This window comes from Dreissena polymorpha, chromosome 8 (assembly GCF_020536995.1).
Source record: "Dreissena polymorpha isolate Duluth1 chromosome 8, UMN_Dpol_1.0, whole genome shotgun sequence".
Taxonomy (NCBI): Eukaryota; Metazoa; Mollusca; class Bivalvia; order Myida; family Dreissenidae; genus Dreissena; species Dreissena polymorpha.
In genome coordinates, this window is record NC_068362.1 from 60,334,874 (window position 1) to 60,360,214 (window position 25,341).

A 25,341-nucleotide genomic window follows, 5' to 3' on the forward strand; every position below is an offset into this window, starting at 1 on the left:
TACCAAATCTGAAGGTTACATCTGAAGTTACATAGAAGTTATGAGCATTTTTTTTTAAAGGGTGACGGACAGACAGACGGACAGTGAGATCACTTTATGCCCACCTTCATGGGCATAAAAAGACCAAGAGACTAGACACGTTTGGCTTCATCGGACCATTTATAGTAATATTTAATGATGGCAAAGTCATGTCCTGTTGGTGATAATGGTCCATTTTTGGGAATAAAAAATTCCGCAAGAAGTCACTGATAATGCCCCCCCCCCCCCCATAATGCCATTTTTCAAAAAAGAGAGACAGACAGACGGACAGTGAGATCACTATATGCCCACCTTCATGGGCAAAAAAAGACCAAGAGACTAGACATGTTTGGCTTCATCAGACCATTTATAGTAATATTTAATGATGGCAAAGTCATGTCCTGTTTAAAATGGTGATAATGGTCCATTTTTGGGAATAAAAAATTCCGCAAGAAGTCACTGATAGCCCAGCGTACACCATATCTGTTAGTGAATGTGGGTTGCTTAAGAATGCTTAAACATTATTACACAGGTATTTTTTGATAAATATGAGCTTTGCTCTGTGAAAGGGTGGTTTAATGCATCTGCGTAAAGTGTTGTAATCTTTTTGCCTAAACTAGAGTTTTGCAAAGAAGATACTTTCTTTAAACAAAAAATATCACAAGAGCGGAAAGTGCCGTCCCTGATTAGCCTGTGCGGACTGGGTAAAAAAACCTTTTCACAGAGCACCCCATGTTTATTGATATACAGATTATTCATTGTAATAAACGATGGAGGGAAAAAGTGATCACTAACAGTAAAGGAGTGCAGCGTTTGATTCAGTCAGGAAGATGATATTTCTAAAGAGACGCATTGCTTAAAACAAATGTCCAAAAGTCAACCTATCGCAGTCAAAAGCGCAGACACTTGCCATGTGCTTTTTTATGCATAAAACCTATTTTTAGCCATCAGTGGCTCAAGTCAGTGATTGGTTTACAAGTGTCTCAGCAGTTGTTAAGAGCTATTTTAATTGGAGCGAATCGCAAGTATGAGGTGAAACTTTGTATGAAATAATTACAGTAATAATTTTAACACAAGATATTGCCTCTTCAAACTTAATCAGAATAAATGAACATGTAAATGTAATTATGCAATTAACTTATTACTAGCAATTACATGTAAACTGTTTATGATAATATTAAATGTTCCAGGTTGTTACAATTGAGACCAAATTGTTTAAGTAATTTACAGTATTAACATGAAAATGGGCTTATTGCATCTTCAAAATTATTGTTCCCATAAAAACTTGTCAATGTTATTACTGTATTTCATTAATTTTCATTATACATACATGCAGTATAACTAGTGTGCAATAAAATTTAGAAATATAATGTCTCATCTGATTAAATTAAGTGTTCTTGCACTATCTTTCAACGTCAATGAAAATTACTTACACCCTAAATGCTTAACTAATTCAATTATTACGTCATAGAAATTAATAAATTATTTTACAAACATTTCGACAAAACATTATTTTAGATTATTTTAGATTTATAAATAGCTCAAATAATCTCAGAAAAAAACCATTTGTTATCAAACTTGCCAACAGATGTTCCATACTTAGCAACAAATGTCCTCTTATTTATTTATAAGCCATTCATCTTATTTCGCAAATTAATTCAAAATTCATGAGACATTCTAATCCCCTAGCATAAAAAGTTAACAGCAAACCAGCAAAAAATATCATTATAAAAAATATGCCAAAAAATAAATCCTATTACAAATGTTATGGTTGTCAAGAATCAACCTGTTTGGTTAAAGCTGATTTATTTTCAATAAGAGAAGTTTGTATAATAATTACATCTTTAAGTACAGCGGTGCAAATTAAATGTACATCAGATGTTAAGAGTTGTGAATAGCATATGTATTCAGTGAATTTAGATTTCATTAAAAAAAAAACAGTTATGAAAAATTATATAATTAACTTGGCTAAAATATCTTTAAGCCAAGTGAATTTTTTTTAACACTTCCTTAAGTTTGCCAGAAAAGCAAGACTTTATGCTGTATTTTTTACATGATAGAGAAAATGGAATTCAACCCTGGAAAATTCTATTGCACACTTTCCCATGTCCAAAAAGTATCAAAATAATTGGAAATGAAGCTAGGAAAACAGCATAATTAAATTGCCCATTAACTAAATACAACTGATGGCAGTGTACAAAAGTGTTCAAGGTGTGAACTGATCACAGGGTGGCAGGTAAATCTTGACCAGTCCCCTGTCAGCCCTTAGATCTGCAGGGACCTGCCCTTTAATCCATCACACTTGATTTGGTTCCCCCACCAGGGCATGTAATCCATTCCACACCAGTCTCACATAGCAACTGCAGGGCATCCACTTAATTTCTAATTAAACTCTAAATGTATAATGACAGCTGGAATTAAAATTTGCATTTCAATAATAAATGTTAATGCTATATCATAGTTTAAAGCAGTACCCATACTAAAATTTTCAATTAAAATCAGTTATTGATTTCCATTTATACAGCGGTCCAATTTAAGTTGTTTTCCTACTCATGATGAGTGCAACCATATAGTGTTATATTAGAACACGAGATGGCATCAAATGCCTTTACATTAAATTAAAACACGAGATGCCATCAAAAGCCTTTACATTCCATCCAATAATGTCATGATAGGTGTTGAATTCTTTGAGCTGTGTTGCCTAGAAGAAAACCTTAGATATTGATTTGTATGGATCTTCCTATATTGTCTTATTTCATTTACAAATAGTGCATTTTAATAAATGGATTATAAATAAAATATACAATGTAGCAACACTTTTGTTCATTTCAATTTTAATTCTAAAGTTCAAATAATCAATAAAGAAAACTTGGTTAAAGATAAATCAATTAATGCATTTACGCAAAGTTCATCAGCTGCATTGTATAATATCTATACATGTGATCACACATCTGTATTGTACTGTTATGTAGCTGTTACATAAGAAGTCTGAAAGTGATCACTGTATCAGCCAATTTAAAATAAACGTTTATTATTGAGCCGCCTCAAGGAAAAATAGGTTTTTACTGGCAAGCATATTTTCAAAAAGACACATGCATGAACATACGCCAGTTTGGGGCTACCCTGTCAGCTCATGAGACCACATACCCTTTTGTGAGTTTAAAGTGGGCAGGGCAGCTCCTGACAGTTCTTCCCAACCTCACAACACCCATATTCCTACCGGTAGTCTCGATTCAGGAGCGATTCCATTTAACCCTTTACCACTTGGAAACTTATTTTGACCCATTTGTAGTCCCTCAGAAAGTTAAATTTAATTAAAGACCTTTCTTACTACCGGTAGATTCAGCTTCATTTCCAAGCCTTAGATACTGATGAGCACCAAACAGAAAAAAACCTGAACAGACTGCGAGTTACTCGCAGGCTGTACTGGTTTCATGCTGATTGCACATAGCCATTTTCACTTTGCTTCTGAGTGGGAAAGGGTTAACACACTATAAGTAGTAGTGTTAAATATTGTCTACATGTTGATGGACAAATTATTTATTCTATCACAAAATTATTGAAATAGAAGGTTTTCATAGCACAATGACTGTTTCCCACAAATTACACATGTGATAACATAACAAGAGTAATTTGTCAAATTAGATCAACTTGTCAACCAATGCATAAATCCCCATCAAATAAAAAATTCAGATAAAACAGATTTGTGAAAGTAATGACCAAGATGGCAGCTGGCAGATCTGACCTATAAAAAGGAGAGCTGACATGGTATTCCCCAGGTGATGTGATTGTGCTTTGTGTTGAATAGATGTATCAAAGCTTTTTAGTTTTAGTATAAAGTATTCATTTAAATATGTATTAACTTTAATCCAACAGGCAATTTGGGTTAACCAATAATTTTGACCAAATTAAGGTCACTGTCAAGGTCACAATGAGGTCAGGTGATTTGGGGTGAGTTGAGAGCGTTCAAAAAATTGTGAGACAAGATGTGTCATTTTAGTTTAACCTACATAGTGGATCTACTGAATTAGTCCAAAAGTAGGTCATTGACTTGACTTGACTTGATCCTGAGTTTATTTGTCATCTGCTGCGGGATTAGTGCCAGTAGCTGGGGTAGGCAGCAGGCGGCTAGAGCGTCTAACCCTTGATTTCCACGCTCCTCTGTTCTGTGGGTCTGTGTTTCCCATGTCACAGGTGTGCAGGTCATCCCTGACACAGTCAGACCACGATTTTCTTGGTTTCCCTCTACTTCTAGCACCAATAATGGCAATCTTCATGATAGGGTTATTGCAAGAAGTGGCATGTTCAACATGTCCATACCACCTCAGACGTCTGGCTCTCAGTGATGCAGTGGCTTCTGGTATCCCTTGTTTTCCATACAGCGTGTCACTGTTGACTCCATTGTCAGGTTTGACACTGCAGATCCAGCAGGCCATTGCTCTGTCGTTTCTACTAAGTTGTATAGATCAGAAGCGGATGGTGCCCACGCTTCACTACCATGTAACATGGCAGACTGGACGCAAGCATTGAACACTTTGCCACGGGTTTTAAGGGAAACATGCTTGGACATCTTGGTAGTAGCTTCTTTAAATTTCTCCATGGAGTGCAGCATCTGGTGATTATGGCGAGTTTGCAGCCTCCCCCAGCACATAGCGTGTCACCCAGATAGCAGAAGCTGGCCTCAACATCAAGCTGTGAGCCATCAACAACCACCTGGGTAACTGGTCAAGGTCAAAATAAGGTAAGGGAATGTGGGTTAGTTGAATGTTTTTCGAAGATTCATCCATGCAAGTTTCACAGCTTAATGGGTAGCATTATTGATGTTAGAGGAAACATTACATTTTGGGTTCACCTATAGTTTTGAGCTTGTGTATTTATAATCAAAGTCTCAAAGTTGTTCAATGTCAAGGACAAAATGAGGTCAGATGATGTGTGTAGTTTAAGAGTGTTCAAAGACAACATCTATGCTAGTATCAATGTTTTGTAACAAGCAGTATTGATGTTAAACAAAACATGTCATTTTGGGTTGAGCAAATCGCTTTATGACCTCTGGCATCAGAACATGCTAGGGGCATAAAAAAACTGATGGAAACCATAATTTTGAATGAGAGTTGTCAAAAGATGATTCCAGTGAAGTTTGGTGAAAATCTGCCAATGTGTTAAGGTGTGGTTTGAAGATACGTGCACAAATGCATGCGAGACACATGCATAATGGAAGCTGAACATTATAACATTCTCATCTGGATACATGGTTGCAGGTGGTCTCCTTGATAAGGATTATACCATTGAAACCTGAACACATATCTGGCCAAAAGGGGCAATACAAATAATTAATTATTTTTAGATTAATCGGTCAATGACCTGACAATAAATGTTGGTAAGACAAGTGGAAGTTTGAAAATACTTGACCTGGTATGAGATAGTGTAAATATATAGACTGAGTAAAGCAAAGCTGGATCCCTATTAACAGAAGTGTTTGTAAACATACTCAAACATGTACTGTCTTCTGGTTAAAAATTAATAAGAAATGAGCTCTTAGCAAAAACCGGGCTTAATGCATAAAGGCAAAATGCATGTAGAGTATCATCTCAAAACACAAATGAAACTTTCTGCTTTTATGGAATTTTTCATTTAACGCTTTCCCCCATAAGAAACAAAGTGAAAATGGCTTTTGAAACCAAAATAAAACCAGAACAGTCTGTGAGTAACTCGCAGTCTGTTCAGGTTTTATGCTGTTTACTGCTCAACAAAGGGATGAAAATGAAGTCTTTAAAACTTGAATTCAGTAAGAGGTATTCAATTAAATGTAACTATCTGCTACACTTATGCCTTATGTGAGTCTGTTGGCCTTACAATTATATGTACCAGCAAGAATAAAGTCTATTCTTTTTCTATATTGTTTTGTAATAATAATGAAATGCATAATAGAAAACTTTCCTGCTTGCTGCTGTACTAAATAATACCAGGAAATGAATGGCAATACAGGTATAATTTCACACATACATGTATATATATAGCTTCCAAAAGTTTACTGAAAGGAAGTAACATTTCATTCATGGCTTTAAACTGGTTTGCCAAAAGCAACAACCAACGGCAACAGTCTAGGAAGAAATATTGCTATTAGTGCTCTTTTGGGCAATTATAATGCTTACCTATTCTCCCAAAATAAAGACCCAAACTCATGAAATCCCGCTCCCAAGACGCACACTTCATTTCCCCACTGTTACACTAGAGCTTCCCTCTGAAAATGCATGCGGGTAAAATGTCGTCTAAGATTAGCCTGTGCAGTTCAAACAGGCTTATTTTGGATTAAACATTCCACTTTAATGGTATTTTTGGTTTAAAGAAAGTCTCTTCTTAACAAAAATTCTGTTAAGGCAGAAAGTTTTGTCCCAGATTAGCCTGTGGAGACTGCATAGATTTATCCATCAACAACACTGTACGCACATGCATCAAGACCATAGGCTTATCCATCAACAACACTGTACGCACATGCATCAAGACCATAGGCTTATCCATCAACAACACTGTACGCACATGCATCAAGACCATAGGCTTATCCATCAACAACACTGTACGCACATGCATCAAGACCATAGGCTTATCCATCAACAACACTGTACGCACATGCATCAAGACCATAGGCTTATCCATCAACAACACTGTACGCACATGCATCAAGACCATAGGCTTATCCATCAACAACACTGTACGCACATGCATCAAGACCATAGGCTTATCCATCAACAACACTGTACACACATGCATCAAGACCATAGGCTTATCCATCAACAACACTGTACGCACATGCATCAAGACCATAGGCTTATCCATCAACAACACTGTACGCACATGCATCAAGACCATAGGCTTATCCATCAACAACACTGTACGCACATGCATCAAGACCATAGGCTTATCCATCAACAACACTGTACGCACATGCATCAAGACCATAGGCTTATCCATCAACAACACTGTACGCACATGCATCAAGACCATAGGCTTATCCATCAACAACACTGTACGCACATGCATCAAGACCATAGGCTTATCCATCAACAACACTGTACGCACATGCATCAAGACCATAGGCTTATCCATCAACAACACTGTACGCACATGCATCAAGACCATAGGCTTATCCATCAACAACACTGTACGCACATGCATCAAGACCATAGGCTTATCCATCAACAACAATGTACGCACATGCATCAAGACCATAGGCTTATCCATCAACAACACTGTACGCACATGCATCAAGACCATAGGCTTATCCATCAACAACACTGTACGCACATGCATCAAGACCATAGGCTTATCCATCAACAACACTGTACGCACATGCATCAAGACCATAGGCTTATCCATCAACAACACTGTACGCACATGCATCAAGACCATAGGATTATCCATCAACAACACTGTACGCACATGCATCAAGACCATAGGCTTATCCATCAACAACACTGTACGCACATGCATCAAGACCATAGGCTTATCCATCAACAACACTGTACGCACATGCATCAAGACCATAGGCTTATCCATCAACAACAATGTACGCACATGCATCAAGACCATAGGCTTATCCATCAACAACACTGTACGCACATGCATCAAGACCATAGGCTTATCCATCAACAACACTGTACGCACATGCATCAAGACCATAGGCTTATCCATCAACAACACTGTACGCACATGCATCAAGACCATAGGCTTATCCATCAACAACACTGTACGCACATGCATCAAGACCATAGGCTTATCCATCAACAACACTGTACGCACATGCATCAAGACCATAGGCTTATCCATCAACAACACTGTACGCACATGCATCAAGACCATAGGCTTATCCATCAACAACACTGTACGCACATGCATCAAGACCATAGGCTTATCCATCAACAACACTGTACGCACATGCATCAAGACCATAGGCTTATCCATCAACAACACTGTACGCACATGCATCAAGACCATAGGCTTATCCATCAACAACACTGTACGCACATGCATCAAGACCATAGGCTTATCCATCAACAACAATGTACGCACATGCATCAAGACCATAGGCTTATCCATCAACAACACTGTACGCACATGCATCAAGACCATAGGCTTATCCATCAACAACACTGTACGCACATGCATCAAGACCATAGGCTTATCCATCAACAACACTGTACGCACATGCATCAAGACCATAGGCTTATCCATCAACAACACTGTACGCACATGCATCAAGACCATAGGATTATCCATCAACAACACTGTACGCACATGCATCAAGACCATAGGCTTATCCATCAACAACACTGTACGCACATGCATCAAGACCATAGGCTTATCCATCAACAACACTGTACGCACATGCATCAAGACCATAGGCTTATCCATCAACAACAATGTACGCACATGCATCAAGACCATAGGCTTATCCATCAACAACACTGTACGCACATGCATCAAGACCATAGGCTTATCCATCAACAACACTGTACGCACATGCATCAAGACCATAGGCTTATCCATCAACAACACTGTACGCACATGCATCAAGACCATAGGCTTATCCATCAACAACACTGTACGCACATGCATCAAGACCATAGGCTTATCCATCAACAACACTGTACGCACATGCATCAAGACCATAGGCTTATCCATCAACAACACTGTACGCACATGCATCAAGACCATTTTTCCTAGAGCACGCTCATTTTGTTCGTAAAGAGCAAACATTTTGTTCAGAATGTGCTATCATCTAAATGAAGCAACTTAGAGTTGTCACATTTTTTCTACAGGCAGGAAACTGTGAAATGCTGATCAGATATGACCGGGTCTCAATTTGCCGAAGGGATTTCGTAAGTTTGTCATTTCAAGCAACACTTTCATCTAAGGTAGATAGCTAATTGTAAAACTTGGCAGTGTGGATTTTAAGACGTTACAATATACAATATATCAGAAATGTATGGAAACATGTGTTTTATGGACCTCTTAACATTTATAAAAATAACACTATGAATTTATATTTGATTAAATTGCATTTTTTTCATGCAATAAACCGTTTTATTGTATGTCAATATATATTCTTTTGAACCAGTAAAATGTTTAAAATCAACTTAAAAGGACTGCCCTATTTTAATTTAAACAGAAACTAATTCTAATTCCTAGTTATCAAAGTAGTTGTTATTTTATCTCAAATATCCTGCAAGTGTGCACACAGTATAGGTCACACTATTTCAATATAACTGCATGGCTAAATTAAGTATATGCTATTTATGCTTTATTTGAGTCTGTTGGCCGTACTATTTATGTACCAGCAAGGATAAAGTCTTTTTTTTTCTACCTACCTGCAAGTATACGTAAGCCATGTCATTTCCTATGGATATGTGCAATTGTGTAGTCCATGCTATGTTTATGTACCTACAAGCATTAAGTCCATGCTAATTCTACTTGGCTTAAATTTTTTGTTGTCCATGCATTTTCTACATACATGCAAGTTTATGATTTACACTACTTCTACATACCTGCCAGCGTGTAGTCCTTGCTACTTCTACCTACCTGCCAGTGTGTAGTCTTTGCTACTTCTTCCTACCTGCCAGTGTGTAGTCCATGCCATTTCTACATACCTGCCAGTGTGTAGTCCATGCTACTTCTACATACCTGCCAGCGTGTAGTCCTTGCTACTTCAACATACCTGCCAGTGTGTAGTCCTTGCTATTTCTACATACCTGCCAGTGTGCAGTCCTTGCTATTTCTACATACCTGCCAGTGTGTAGTCCTTGCTACTTCTACATACCTGCCAGTGTGTAGTCCTTGCTATTTCTACATACATGCCAGTGTGTAGTCCTTGCTATTTCTACATACCTGCCAGTGTGTAGTCCTTGCTATTTCTACATACCTGCCAGTGTGTGGTCCTTGCTATTTCTACATACCTGCCAGTGTGTTGTCCTTACTATTTCTACATACCTGCCAGTGTGTGGTCTTGCTATTTCTACATACCTGCCAGTGTGTAGTCCTTGCTTTTTCTACATACCTGCCAGTGTGTTGTCCTTGCTATTTCTACATACCTCTTAGTGTGTAGTCCTTTCTATTTCTACATACCTGCCAGTGTGTTGTCCTTGCTATTTCTACATACCTGCCAGTGTGTGGTCCTTGCTATTTCTACATACCTGCCAGTGTGTGGTCCTTGCTATTTCTACATACCTGCCAGTGTGTAGTCCTTGATATTTCTACATACCTGCCAGTGTGTTGTCCTTGCTATTTCTACATACCTGCCAGTGTGTGGTCCTTGCTATTTCTACATACCTGCCAGTGTGTAGTCCTTGCTTTTTCTACATACCTGCCAGTGTGTTGTCCTTGCTATTTCTACATACCTCTTAGTGTGTAGTCCATGCTATTTTTGTATACCTCTGTGTAGTCCAAGCTATTTCTACATACCTCTGAGTGTGTAGTCCATGCTATATATATGTACCTGTGAGTGTGCAGTCCATGCTATATCTACATACCTGTGAGTGTGCAGTCCATGCTTTATCTACATACCTGTGAGTGTGTAGTCCATGCCATATCTACATACCTGCCAGTGTGTAGTCCATGTCGAAACCGAAGAACTTGACCTTCTCCAACATAAGGCTGCGGTTAACAAACACTCTGGAAGTGGGAGAAATCTCATTTTTAGAAGCGGAACAACTAAACCTCCTTCCGTACGACATTATCTTTTGTAGAATATTACAATAATATGGAGTTCCTGATTTCAAGACTCTGAGTTTACAATAGCACTAATACTCCTGAGAATATATTCTAGTCACATTTTCGTACGTGTGCACAATAAATCGTCTCATTGGATTTTCTTTCTCACATGCCTTGAAACTTGATGGCGATTTTCCTAATTGATTCTGTCATTTCGTATTTTCATATGACCTCTATTACTGTTCAGTGTGACAAGGCAGTTATGGCTTTCAAATGTAGGATGAATGCTTCATTATACATCTAGTATGAGCACATTATGGTCGCTAAATTATTTCCACCTTACCAATTGATTCATATCTTAAGGTTCACACAATTATTTTCCTTATAGTAAGACACCACATAACAATGTATATGCGTTTTTTGTCATAATTTAAAAAAAAACACTTCATTTAATTTGAGTCACTTTTTAGATCCAAGATGTAACATCAAAACCCAGCAGCGGTAACCATGCAAGAAATCAAATTCCAATATTACAATAAACTAGCATTACTTAAAATTGTCACCCACCATAAGATGCTGTAGGCTTACGTAACGTTAACATAAAACATCATATTTTCTCAAATTAGAAGTCCACCATTAAATGCTAACCGCAAAAAAAATCCCTATAAATTCTGCAAAGTCAGCTTCCGAAAATGTATGACCACAAAATGTTTTGTTTAGCATGGTAACTGTATTTCACTGAGCTGTCACATGTACTGCAACAAACAAACCGTAATCAATATCTTCCTAAAATAAAACCCGCATAAAGATGTCATTATCAGGAAATGCCAATTTCCTCCTAAATTGTAACCCTGCAGTCAGTCACATGTTGACAACTTTTTTAAGTGTCTGCTTGATAAGTAACATGATCAAACAGTTGTAATCAAATGGATATACGCCCAGTAAGCTAGTTTAACAGAATGTTTGACAAAATAAAATAATTCAGCAGAACAAACTTAGAACTGTGTCAAAGACACAGACACGGATTCCCATACAACACATGTTTGGACACATACAAATCCACTATTTAGCCCTTTGCATGCTGGGAAATTTGTCGTCTGCTAAATTTTATGTTGTCTGCTGAATTCCTAAAATTAGCATTTTCTTTGTTTTTTTCCCAAAGAATACTATCAGAATAGCAAACAGTTTTGATCCTGATGAGACGCCACGTTCTGTGGCGTCTCATCTGGATCCAAACTGTTTGCAAAGGCCTTCAAAATTCGGTTCCAGCACTGAAAGAGTTAGTCTACAGGAGACAAAACGACAAATGGTCAAAATTATGCCAAACCTGGACCCATTTACTATTCCTTTCTTTACCATCATCTATACATTAAGGTCATTCTAATGTAAAGTTTGGGCAAGATTCAAACATCAGTTAAAGAGAAGTAAAAAACACAATATGTTGGGAATAAATATTCTACATGTATAGTGGAAAAAACAGACTATGAGCGATAATTCTGCCAAAATAAGTATCAATATTCCTTTCTTTAAGATCATCTACTTATAAATTTTATTGAACTGTTAAGTGTTAAAAAGTTTGAGCAAGATGAACCTAGAATTTTCAATGGAACACACAAAATTATGTTATACTATAGAGAAAAAACAAACAAAGGCCCATCACTCTGTAGCAAAAAGTCCTTTCTTTTGATCATCTGCACATTATGGTTATTCAACTGTATAAGTTTGAGATCCACCCAGTAATTAACTCTTTCCCACATAGAAGATACAATGTAAGTGAAAATGGCTATGCGCAAACAGCATACATGTAAAACCAGAACAGCCTGCAAGTAACTCGCAGTCTGTTAAGGTTTTATGCTGTTTGCTGCTCATCATTATCTAAGGGTTGGAAAAGAAGCCTTTAAAACTTGAATCTAGTGAAAGGTATTTAATTAAATTTAAATTTCTGATACAAATGCGTAAAAATACATATCTGAGGGGTAAAGAGGAGTTCAAAACAAGCCTCAGGTGACTATATAAGTGGAAAAACGCACAAAGGGCCATAATTCGAAAGGGCAGAAAAGCGTTGCAGCCAAAAGTCCCATCTTCATAATCATCTAGACATTAAGGACATTCAACTGTGACAGCTTGAGGGCAATCCACATATTCTTTAGATACTTGTTCAAAACAAGAGCTTTAGGATGTTTGTACAAAAATACAGGCAAAAAAAGTGAAATACTCGATGTTTTTCAACTGTGAGGACATAAAAAATGACCACGACCAAAACATTACAAATCCTGAGACTGTATATATCTGAAAACTCATGTAATTTATATTTTGTCCTATATCAATTTTGCCATGATGTATGTACTTAAATCTAAATAATATGGTGATATAGGTGGTGCGGTAGTCAAGTGGTAACACACTGGTCTACCATTCCAGAGGTCCCCGGTTTAATTCCTGGCCGGGGCACTGGAAATTTCAGAAATGCTTCAAGTGTTTCCCACCCAACTAGAGATGTACTGGTATGAAACCCAGGGTACATAATTTCGCGTGTATCGGTGCTATACACTGAGCACGTAAAAGATACACCTGCTTGCTGTCTCTTCAGCAAAAAACAAAGGACCCCATTGGAAATAAGTCCTTGCACTTTCATGGGTTAGCCTTAACTGCAAGGTCAAAAGAAATACATACATACATACATCTACATATTGGATTAAATGTACAGATTAATTGAGGTAAAAAAAAATAATGTTTAATTACTTCATTTATGTATTCATAGTAAAAATATTTCCAATCAAAACTTAATTGAATACATGTTTATTTTATATGGTGACCAACAGCTAGGTTGCCACTTTTGGTTTTGTTCAAAAGGCAGGTGAACTGGAGGCACATTGCAATAGCAATTATTACAGAACCAATCTTAAAACATTTAATGCAAGTAAAAATGTGACCATTATGAGAAATCTCAGCCTAGTTCTCCAGGAATTGCATCGCTCAACATGCTTCCGCTGTTTTTTGTCAATGTTTCAAGGTCAAAGTGTCCATTATGTCCAGTAAAAAGGTAATTAGCTGTGTTGTGCCAAAATGGGTCTAATGCCACTTGAGGCCAACATAGCCCCAGACCTGCCTAGGCATTTGCGCAGTCTAATCAAAAGCTTCCCTGTCTAATATAAGACCACTTAAACTTGCCTAACTTCATAGCAGAATTGGCTGTTTTTGACCAGACTGAGCTAATATGTGGGCTGATCTAAAGCTATAATGGCTTCATAAGGTATAAGACCCATTTTCGCATGACAATGGTCAATTATATTTTTTAATGCAGATTGTTTCTGTTCATAAAAGTAATGTCATGACCTATTCCCAAGCACTTAATGTGGCCTGGCTGGGAATGAAACTACCATCCCTGCATTGACAGGCCTTTGTACATTTCTTAATTTCAATATGTTGTAAAATGTCATTTGTTTGTATGAATTGGAAACACACTTTTACACAGCTCTAATTCCTTAAGTTTTACATAAAAGAAATGATATATTTGCTAGTATGATTTATAATAATATCGTTTAGACAAAGGCATATAAAATAATAATAATATTTATTTTTCTTCCTCATACTCTGAATCACAAAGGTTATTTTTAAATAGAATTTCATTGCAAACGCAAGATTAGCTTTGCGTTCGCTTGCAAATGTTTGGATATTGTTGTGGGAAATTCACATGGAATATATTGTCAACCAAAACAAGAACTGTCACCATAGGATGACTTATGCCCCCTATAAACGCTTGATAGAAGTTATGAGCATTTTTCGAAACCTAAACACAGACTTTGAAACCTAAATGCGGACCCTAAGTTCAAGGTCAAGGTCACAGGGGTCAAAATTTGTGTGCGTATGGAAAGGCCTTGTCCGTATACACATGCATACAAAATATGAAGGTTATATCTCAAGGGACATAGAAGTTATGAGCATTTTCAAAACCTAAACGCAGATTTAGAAATCTAAACGCGGACCCTAAGTTCAAGGTCAAGGTCACAGGGGTAAATTTTTGTGTGGGTATAAAACGGCCTTGTCCATATACACATGCATACCAAATATGAAGGTTATATCTCAAGGGACATAGAAGTTATGAGCATTTTTCGAAACCTAAACGCAGATTTGAAACCTAAACGCAGACCCTAAGTTCAAGGTCAAGGTCACAGGGTTAAAACTTTTTGTGTGTATGGAAACCTTGTCCATATACACATGCATACCAAATATGAAGGTTATATCTCAAGGGACATAGAAATGATGAGCATTTTTCAAAACCTAAACGCAGATTTCGAAACCTAAACGCGGACCGTAAGTTCAAGGTCAAGGTCACAGGGGTAGAATTTTTGTGGGTATGGAAAGGCCTTGTCCATATACACATGCATACAAAATATGAAGGTTATATCTCAAGGGACATAGAAGTTATGAGCATTTTTCGAAACCTAAACACAGATTTCGAAACCTAAACGCGGACCCTAAGTTTGACGTCAAGGTCACAGGGGTAAAAAAATGTGAGCGTATGGAAAGGCCTTGTCCATATATACATGCATACCAAATATGAAGGTTATATCTCAAGGGACAAAGAAGTTATGAGCATTTTTCGAAACCTAAACGCAGATTTCGAAACCTAAACGTGGACCCTAAGTTCAAGGTAAAGGTCACAGGGGTAATAATTTGTGTGCGTATGGAAAGGCCTTGTCCATATACACATGCATACCAAATATGAAGGTTATATCTCAAGGGACATAGAAGTTATGAGCAATTTTCGAAACCTAAACACATATTTCGAAACCCTTAACGCGGACCCTAAGTTCAAGGTCAAGGTCACAGGGGTAAAAATTGTTGTGCGTATGGAAAGGCCTTGTTCATATACACATGCATACCAAATATGAAGGTTATATCTCAAGGGACATAGAAGTCATGAGCATTTTTCGAAACCTAAACGCAAAGTGTGACGGAAAGACAGACAGACAGAAAGACAGACGGACAGTCTGATCACTATATGTCACCTTATCTTCGAAAAGGGGGCATAACAAGAGCTGTCAGAGGACAGTGCGCTCGACTATTCGAGAGCTTGACAGTATAATGTAAGCCATCATGGGGAAATTGGTCATATTCAATAATTTATTAGATGGTCTTTGAAAAATAAAAAAAGGGAAAAAAAAATGGGGGGGGGTGGGGGTGGGGGGGTAGGGGTGGGTGAGAGGGGGGTATAATGTGGGGTGTGGTAATTTATTAGATGATGTTTTAAAAAAAATGGGGGGGGGGTGGAGGGATAGGGAGGGTGGGGGGTGAGAGGGGGGTATAATGTGGGGTGTGGTAATTTATTAGATGATGTTTAAAAAAAAATGGGGGAGGAAGGGATTCTGGGTAGGGGCATGGGGTATTGTTTGGGTGGAATCCATTGTGGTATTCAGGTAAGTGTTGTTTTGTCAAAGTAATAATAAAATGTGATCATAAATAAAGAAGTCATGGCAATTTAAGCAAAATGTTCAATTATCTAAGTGTAAAAGGGGCCATAATTATGTCAAAATGCTTGATACAGTGGTCTGCTCTTGTTTATAGGTTGGGGTCATGTTGGTAAACAAGTATGCAACATATTAAAGCAATATGTCAAAGGATATAGGAAATACTTGGGATAGTACGCAAACTTTAACATAGATTTATCAATAATATGCATATTCTAAGTATAAAAGGGGCAATAATTATGACAAAATGCTTGATAGAGTTGTCTGCTCTTTATAGGTTGGGGTGATGTTGGTGAACAAGTATGCAAAATATAAAAGAAATATGTCAAGAGACAATGAAAATAAATGGGGTAGTACGAAAACTTTAACATTTGCTGCATATTCTAAGTGGAAAAGGGGCCATAATTATGACAAAATGCTTGATAGAGTTGTCTGCTCTTGTTTATAGGTTGGGGTCATGTTGGTAAACAAATATGCAAAATATGAAAGAAATATGTCAAGGGACAAAGAAAATAATTGGGGTAGTACAAACACTTTAACATTTGCTGCATATTCTAAGTGGAAAAGGGGCCATAATTATGACAAAATGCTTGATAGAGTTGTCTGCTCTTGTTTATAGGTTGGGGTCATGTTGGTAAACAAATATGCAAAATATGAAAGAAATATGTCAAGGGACAAAGAAAATAATTGGGGTAGTACGAACACTTTAAAATTTGCATGCTAACGCAGACGCAGACGCCGGGGTGAGTAGGATAGCTCCACTTCATATATTTCATACAAGAGTTCCGCGGTCGGAGATGACCGCATTGAAGCCGGATTTTTGATTTAAATGACAGGAAAGTACCTTTCGTGTTTTTGTCAATGCAATACTTAAATTACTGAAATATTGTTCAAAGGTCAAAATGAAATGTAAGTACTTTTCAAGGCATGAGCAAACCTTGTGTTATGTTTTGAATGCATGCATATACATTAACAACAATAACATTTAAGGTCACAAATATGAACTTGAATTGACATTTAACATTTTTACCTACCAAAGTTATAAGAACTTTAACATTTTTACATTCAAGGTCACAGTGACCTTGACCTTAGAATGAATGACCTTGAAATGACCAGTGGTCATCTAAGTGTGCTTGCAAACCTTCATGTCAAGTTTGAAGACTCTATGTCCAAGCATACCAAAGTTATAACAATTTTAACATTTTAACATTTAAGGTCACAGTGACCTTGACCTTCAAATGAATGACATTGAAATGACCAGTGGTCATCTTCTAGTACTGGCCAATCTTTATTTCAAGTTTGAAGACTCTAGGTACAAGCATACCAAAGTTATAACATGAAATAAGAACTTTAACATTTTTACATTCAAGGTCACAGTGACCTTGACCTTCAAATGAATGACCTTGAAATGTCCAGTGGTTACTTACTAGTTCTGGCCAACCTTCATGTCAAGTTTCAAGACTCTAGGTCCAAGCATACCAAAGTTATAACAACTTTAACATTTTTACATTCAAGGTCACAGTGACCTTGACCTTCAAATGAATGACCTTGAAATGTCCAGTGGTTACTTACTAGTTCTGGCCAACCTTCATGTCAAGTTTCAAGACTCTAGGTCCAAGCATACCAAAGTTATAACAACTTTAACATTTTTTTATTGAAGGTCACAGTGACCTTCACCTTCAAATGAATTACCTTGAAATGACCAGTGGTCATCTGTTAATCCTGGCCAACCTTCATGTCAAGTTTGAAGACTCTAGGTCCAAGCATACCAAAGTTATACCATGAAATAAGAACTTTAACATTTTTACATTCAAGGTCACAGTGACCTTGACCTTCAAATGAATGACCTTGAAATGACCAGTGGTTACTAACTAGTTATGGCCAACCTTCATGTCAAGTTTCAAGACTCTAGGTCCAAGCATACCAAAGTTATAACAACTTTAACATTTTTTATATTGAAGGTCACAGTGACCTTGACCTTCAAATGAATGACCTTGAAATGACCAGTGGTCATCTGTTAATCCTGGCCAACCTTCATGTCAAGTTTGAAGACTCTAGGTCCAAGCATACCAAAGTTATACCATGAAATAAGAACTTTAACATTTTCGAGCACGCCGCCACCCCGCCCGCCCGCCCCCCCCGCCCGCCCGACAACATCAATCTATAAGCCGAGATTTTTTCGAAAAAAATCCGGCTAAAAATAGTCGAGCTAAAAAGGAGTTTTGTATCTCGTAAATGTATGTTACCAGACCACATCTAGTGTTGAAGTTTTGTCTATGGCTAAAAGGAACACTGATTTGTTATGGGTTCACTTTAGTTTACTAAATATTTTACTAAATATTCATTGATTTTGAGTTTTTATGTGGCTTTCAGTGGTTTAATAAATTCATTACTAAATTCTTCTTAAATACCAATCCCTGTCTGTACATGACTGTCCACATAATTTAAAACCAAAAGAAAAACGTCTTAAATCTTATAGGCACATGCTGTATCAAGTAAACAAGCTGGAATTTATTAGCCCAATCCCTAAACAAAAACTGCACAATGCAAGTACATGTAAACAGTAAACACTTATGAATGATGATAAATGTCATGATCCTAACAGCCTGCCAATTTATAGGAAAGACACTCACAGAGTATCATCATGAATCAAGCTTCACAAATGCTGCTTATTTTAGGCACCTATCCCAGACAATATGTGTCTTGTTCTGAGAAAACTGGGCTTAATTCATGTGCGTAAAGTGTCGTCCCAGATTAGCCTGTGCAGTCCGCACAGGCTAATCGGGGACGACACTTTCCGCCTAAACTTGATTTTCGGTAAGGAGGGACTTCCTTAAAACTAAAAATACCATTAAAGCGGAAAGTGTCGTCCCTGATTAGCATGTGCGGACTGCACAGGCTAATCTGGGACGGCACTTTATACACATGAATTAAGCCCAGTTTTCTCAGAACAAGACACATATAAATACAATTACCAATAACATTTATCTTCAAAATAAACAAGAGCTGTTGGAGGACGGCGGGCTCTACTTTTGTCAGAACTTCTGATGTTTTTTTTTCTCAGCCAAACTGCAACCCATGCAAAAGACATCGGACCTTGGACATTTCAGATAAAATTTGCTGAGGTCCTGTATTATTCCTGACATTGTCGGACCTTGTGTCCGACCAAAAATAAATTGTGTTTTGGTAAAAAAATGAAAACGAAACTAGAATATGAACAAATACCGATTTCAATGTTCAAAACCTAAATATGACCAGTATTGATGCTAATGTTTTTAAGAATTTTATAAACACAAACGTCCGCCATTTTACGCAAGCCCTTATGAAAAGTGAATTTTCGGATGGGATCATTCCCATTTAACATGCCTAAATCAAGTGACGCAAAGTGCGAGCATATTCATATTCACTGGTAATATTTTGTTATAACAACCAATCAATAAGCGACTTTAATTTATTATTTGTAAATTTACGTATTGTGTCTATAGTTTCAATGTGTCAATACTATCTCATTGTGTGCATTAATGCCGATGTATTTTTTCATTTAAAAATACGACATGTTCTGAGCTGCACGTCTATATATATATAGTTACGGCACATGGTCTGTTTTGACATGTACGCTTTCCATGTGTGGAACTCAACTATGTCAGCAAAAAATTATTAAAAATTATTAAAACACGGGTTTTACATGGCATCATGTGAAGTGAATGGTGCAGATGCGTACAAAGAGACTTAAATAATATTATCACATGGTGGTAGAAAAAATGTTTTATTCAGTTCTAAAAATGGACATGATGAAATATACTTCTACTTCAATTAAATTGTTACCGCATGCAATTTGTAACAGATATTGTTTTCACAACTTGCTCGCCATAAGTTATTTATTGCTAACCATTTGCATTTAATTTCTTAAGGAAAAATAATTGTTTAAATAATTGTTTGTGGTAAAAAGGTGCGATGATACCCAACACCGTCTTTCATGTACTAATTTATTACCATTGGATATTGCCACGGATCGTATATTGTCATCTAGAGTCTGTGGATATTGCGTAAATTTTAAAACAGCGATTCCTTGTAAATTAATCTGCGATAAAAGCTAACTTCAAGACTGACGTCAATCAAAAATAATGATCGACAGTTAACCCTGCCCTTATGATACGCATTCTCGTTACCGATTTGACGCTGAACAGCACAGTATGGCAACTGGAAAGTTACCCGAGAAGTTTTTGTGGTGCAATTCCCTTGCAAAAAATTAACCCACTTTCATACCAAAACACACTTAACCAACATAAAACTGTGCGTTTTCTGATTTTTTTTTAGTGGAAGTTGGTTTTTGCTAATAAAAGTGAGTTTTATGTGAGCTAAACTGTGCTTAACTGAGTTTAAAGTTGGTTTTTTAAAGTAGATGTGTGTTAAAGCGAGTTTTTTTCTGTAAGGAGTTGGTTTTGTGTGTGTCAAAAGTGAGTCTTTTTATTTATGAGTTGGTTTAAGTGTGTCTTTTTGTTTCTTAAGCGAGTCTTTTACAACAGAAGTTGGTCTTTTTTTAACAGAAGTGGGTTTAAGCGAGTTTAAGTTGGTCTTTTCATAAATAACTTAAGAGCAACAACAAGCAACAAGGGTAAAAGACTCACTTTAACACACTTTTCAATAAGTTGGTCTTTTCCTGCGTTTTACACACTTATTAGGGAAGCGATCTGTGTCAGCATACATGGCTGTGTAATGTGACTATTATTCGATATTAGACAAGAATATGAGTGCGGATTATCAGACGTCCTAGTGACTTCCGCCATTTGTTAAAAGGACATAATAATTCAGATTTTGGGCGTAATTTACGGCCGGAAGAGCTGACTGAACGGGTGTAAATTTCGTTATTTTATTGTATTTAGAATTGTTAAACATTGTGAACACCATAACGATTAAACACTATACAATGTTGTTGTTTTTTTGTTTAAAGCAAAATAAGGTCCGGTAAAATGCTGTGAGGTCCGGTAAATTTTAACAGTTATCGGACCTCATGATGTCCGGTCAGATTTTTTTGTCTTTCGCATTGGTTGCAAACTGTTTGAATATTTGTACAAATTCTGCTTGATTTACCACTTGTGTACATATTTTGACCCATTAGAAGTCCGTCAGAAAGTTTAATTTCATTAAAGACCTTCCTTACTAAATTCAAGTTTTAAAGCTTCATTTCCAACCCGTAGATACTTAAGAGAAGCAAATAGCATAAAACCTAAACAGACTGTGAGTAACTCGCAACTGTTCTGGTTTTATGCTAGTTGCAAAAAACATTTTCACATTGCTTCTAATGGGGGAAAGGGTTAATCATCGGTTTAACTGATTATTATCAGAGGTTAACAATTGACAACTTATTAGTGTTAATCTGTTTTTCAATACCAATAAGGGCGTCAGAACATTGATAAGAAGCTTTTCACACAAGGGCATTTGACAGTAAAAATGTGATCATAATTGTTTGATTCAAAAAGGTGTTCATAATAGCATGGATTTATAAATGTTTGCCCTGGGCATCATGGCCAGATTTGACAAGTTAATCTTAGCATGTTTCATTTTAAATAAAAAAAGTACCTGGTAATTTAGACCCTTTAGATACATGCAAATGCAGGTTTATTGCAGTCAAAAATTGATGTTCACTTGAGTCTTTAGCTCAATTTTCAGAAAAAGTGTCAATGTTGCAAGCAATTTAAATTTAAATTCTCTTTTCAATTGGTTGTTATACATGTAATTTAATCTGATGCCTGTACAAAGCATCACCTGATTAGCGCATGCTAAATTTGAACAAACATATTACACTTATGGCAAATGGCAAACGTTTGTGTTTCATAAAATCTTAAAACAAATTTATTGTCTAGTTTGATGAGAATCTTTTTTTTTTGAAATCATGATCATATATAAATGAGATTATTGGAAAATATTATAATCACAAAAAGCATTGTGTATGCAGACATTGATACGGTAAGGTTTATATATTTATATTGGCGAATGATATAACAACATGCAACATACATTGCACATTATGAGCACGAATCTTATAATGGGGTTATAGTGACCTTGACTGTTGACCTTGACTGAATATGCACCATAACCCAACAAAAATGAAGTTGTTGTAATATGTACATGCCAAAAAGCTCGATTCAATGAGATATGAAGCCCAAATCATTTTTTCATATTAAGCTACCGTGACCTTGAACTTGACCTTAACCATCCCTTATGCAATCCCTTAATATAAAGAATCTATTTATAAAGTTTCATTACAATTGCTCTATTCGTTTTCAAGTAAGGGAGTAAAGGCAATTCTTTACTATCTTTGAACAGTGACCTTAAATTTGACCCCCACACCCCATATGCAATTCCTTGCTATATCTGGATAGAAGGCATTTATGTATGATGTTTACTAGGTTGGTGCTAAGAAAAGAATGCAGTCGCAAAAATACTGCAATTCTGCAATCTTGCAACAAGAACTTTTTTTTCTAAGAATGTTCACACATACCTGAAGCAAAAATAATTGACAGAGATTCAATAGAAAACGGCCATCAGTTTTCTTGTGATCATGGGAATGCAAAACATCTCCAGTGGCTTCACACCAATCAATATTGTACAGCAATTGCCTGTTCACAAGGATCTCTTTGTATAAAAGGAACAGATCACTGATCAGAAATCAGTATGTCAATTGCTTGAGGAATATTCACATAAGCATTTTCGACTGCATGGTGACAAAATTGTTCGGGCTTTATTCTTTGATAATCTTTATGAGTGGTTTTGATTGTTAATGCATATTGGACGTATTTACTTACATGATTTAGTCAGAAATGTGACAATGTGGCAAGTTCTTTCACAAATGCATACAGAATTATGCTCTTTCAATATGTGCGCGAAATTCAATCACAAATTAGGATCTCCTAGACGAACAAGGGCTGTTTGTAAAACATGCATGCCTCCCATATGGACTGTCAGTTGTAGTGGCAGCCATTGTGTGAATATGTTTTTTGTCACTGTGACCTTGACCTTTGACCTAGTGACCTGAAAATTAATAGGGGTCATCTGCCAGTCATGATCAATGTACCTATGAAGTTTCATGATCCTAGTGTAAGCATTCTTGAGTTAACATCCGGAAACCATTTTACTATTTCGAGTCACTGTGACCTTGACCTTTGACCTAGTGACCTGAACATCAATAGGGGTCATTTGCCAGTCATGATCAATGTACCTATGAAGTTTCATGATCCTAGGCGTAAGCGTTCTTGAGTTATCATCCGGAAACCATTTTTCTGTTTTGAGTCACTGTGACCTTGACCTTTGACCTAGTGACCTGAAAATCAATAGGGGTCATCTGCGAGTCATGATCAATGTACCTATGGAGTTCCATGATCCAAGGCATTAGCGTTCTTGAGTTATCATCTGGAAACCATTTTTCTGTTTCAGGTCACCGTGACCTTGACCTTTGACCTAGTGACCTGAAAATCAATAGGGGTCATCTGCGAGTCATGATCAATGTACCTATGAAGTTTCATGATCCTAGGCCTAAGCGTTATTGAGTTATCATCCGGAAACCATCTGGTGGACGGACGGACCGACCTACCGACATGTGCAAAAAAATACTCCCTCTTCTTCGAAGGGGGGCATAAAAAGGTTTACTAAAACCACTTGTGTAAAATGGAGCAGGAAAAAAATTATTGGTCTTATTAACATGTATATTTCTTTTAAATAAGTTTAAAAATGAATAGGTTGATTTTAAAATGCATCAGTTTTAAGCAAGTTAATGATGATGAAAATCCCTCAAAACCATGGCTCTTCAATAAAACATTATTTTCAAAAACTAAAAACATTTTTTTTACGGACTTGAACATGATAATTATCTATTCAAATTAAAATGCTACTAAAATTAACACAGAAAGCAAGTATTAAAAGAAGATTAAGTTTGTTTGACTCTTTGAAATAAATTCGTCAAAATGACACATGAATGTCAATTGAGGTGCATCAAAATGAGCAAATAAGGAACTTCTGAGCATCCAAACCTGGAGTTGCAGGTCAGTTGAAAGCCCCAAAAAAATATTTGATTTGTAAGCAATGCATTTTATAATGTTTATGTTCAAAATCTGTTGATGAAAATGCAACGGACATTTTGTGGAACACTTTGAAAAACATTTTAATACTGTGAAGGCATCACCAGGTATTATGTGTAAAGAACCTTAACAGAAGTTACCAAATTGATATTATTAAACCAATTTCAATGCAGTTTTTCTATTGTGGATGGTAAAACATCCACAACAAGTAATATCAGGAAAGTTTAAACTGATATTACATGTAGTTGCCTAATCTAAAATGTATTTGATACATATGATATTCCAAAACCAGTCACATCAGAACTCACAAGTGACAGTGAAAATTGTTCTCGGTCAATAAATAACCAGTCTTGCAAACACGGTTTTTTAGAAGAATGGGGCCTCAATCACCTCACCTGAGATGACTTATAAGTCATACAACTTTTTTTTGCCGGAGGAAAGCCAGACTTGAAACGTGGGCAAAAAATCATCCTAATTTGGGACGATACTCAACCGTCAATGCACAAACATTGTGTCTAGCTCTTTCAGTGCTGGAACCGAATTTTGAAGGCCTTTGCAAACAGTTTGGATCCAGATGAGACGCCACAGAACGTGGCGTCTCATCAGGATCCAAACTGTTTGCTATTCTAATAGTATTCTTTGAAAAAAATCGAAGAAAATGCTTATTTTAGAAATTCAGCAGAAGACATTTTAGCAGACAACAAATTTCCCAGCATGCAAAGGGTAAGTTTTCCCAGACGGCTGATAAAATATTTGGTGGAAGGTGCACCAATATCATTAATTATTTTGATCATAATTAAATAACATGGACATTATTATGAATGTCATTGCACACATCTTCATATAGTCATATATACAGTGTTAATATAACAGATGTATTTGTATAACAGTGGTCAACATATAATTGATTGCCATTGATTGAAAACAGATGTCATACACTTATTATGATCCAATATTGTCGTTGTAATTGTAATAGATTTAAATAATAAATAATCGAATTTCAATTTGCTTTAAAAGCGTATATGGAACATAATATGTTGACATTTTTTTTGCTGCCTCTTTCAAACACAACTATT

General features: G+C 36.6%; 1 protein-coding gene across 8 annotated transcripts in view; it reads right to left on the bottom strand.

The window, feature by feature from the left end:
- LOC127840975 (cytosolic purine 5'-nucleotidase-like) overlaps positions 1-25,341 on the bottom strand; it is a 106,932-nt gene that overhangs the window by 71,536 nt on the left and 10,055 nt on the right. For all 8 annotated transcript variants that reach the window (XR_008030654.1, XR_008030651.1, XR_008030652.1 and 5 more), the window contains exon 3: positions 10,610-10,683. Coding sequence is in view for 4 of the 8 variants with exons in the window: in XM_052369447.1 (XP_052225407.1) it covers positions 10,610-10,683 (74 nt within the window). In the remaining 4 variants the exon portion in view is untranslated. The remainder of the gene's footprint in view (positions 1-10,609; positions 10,684-25,341) is intronic.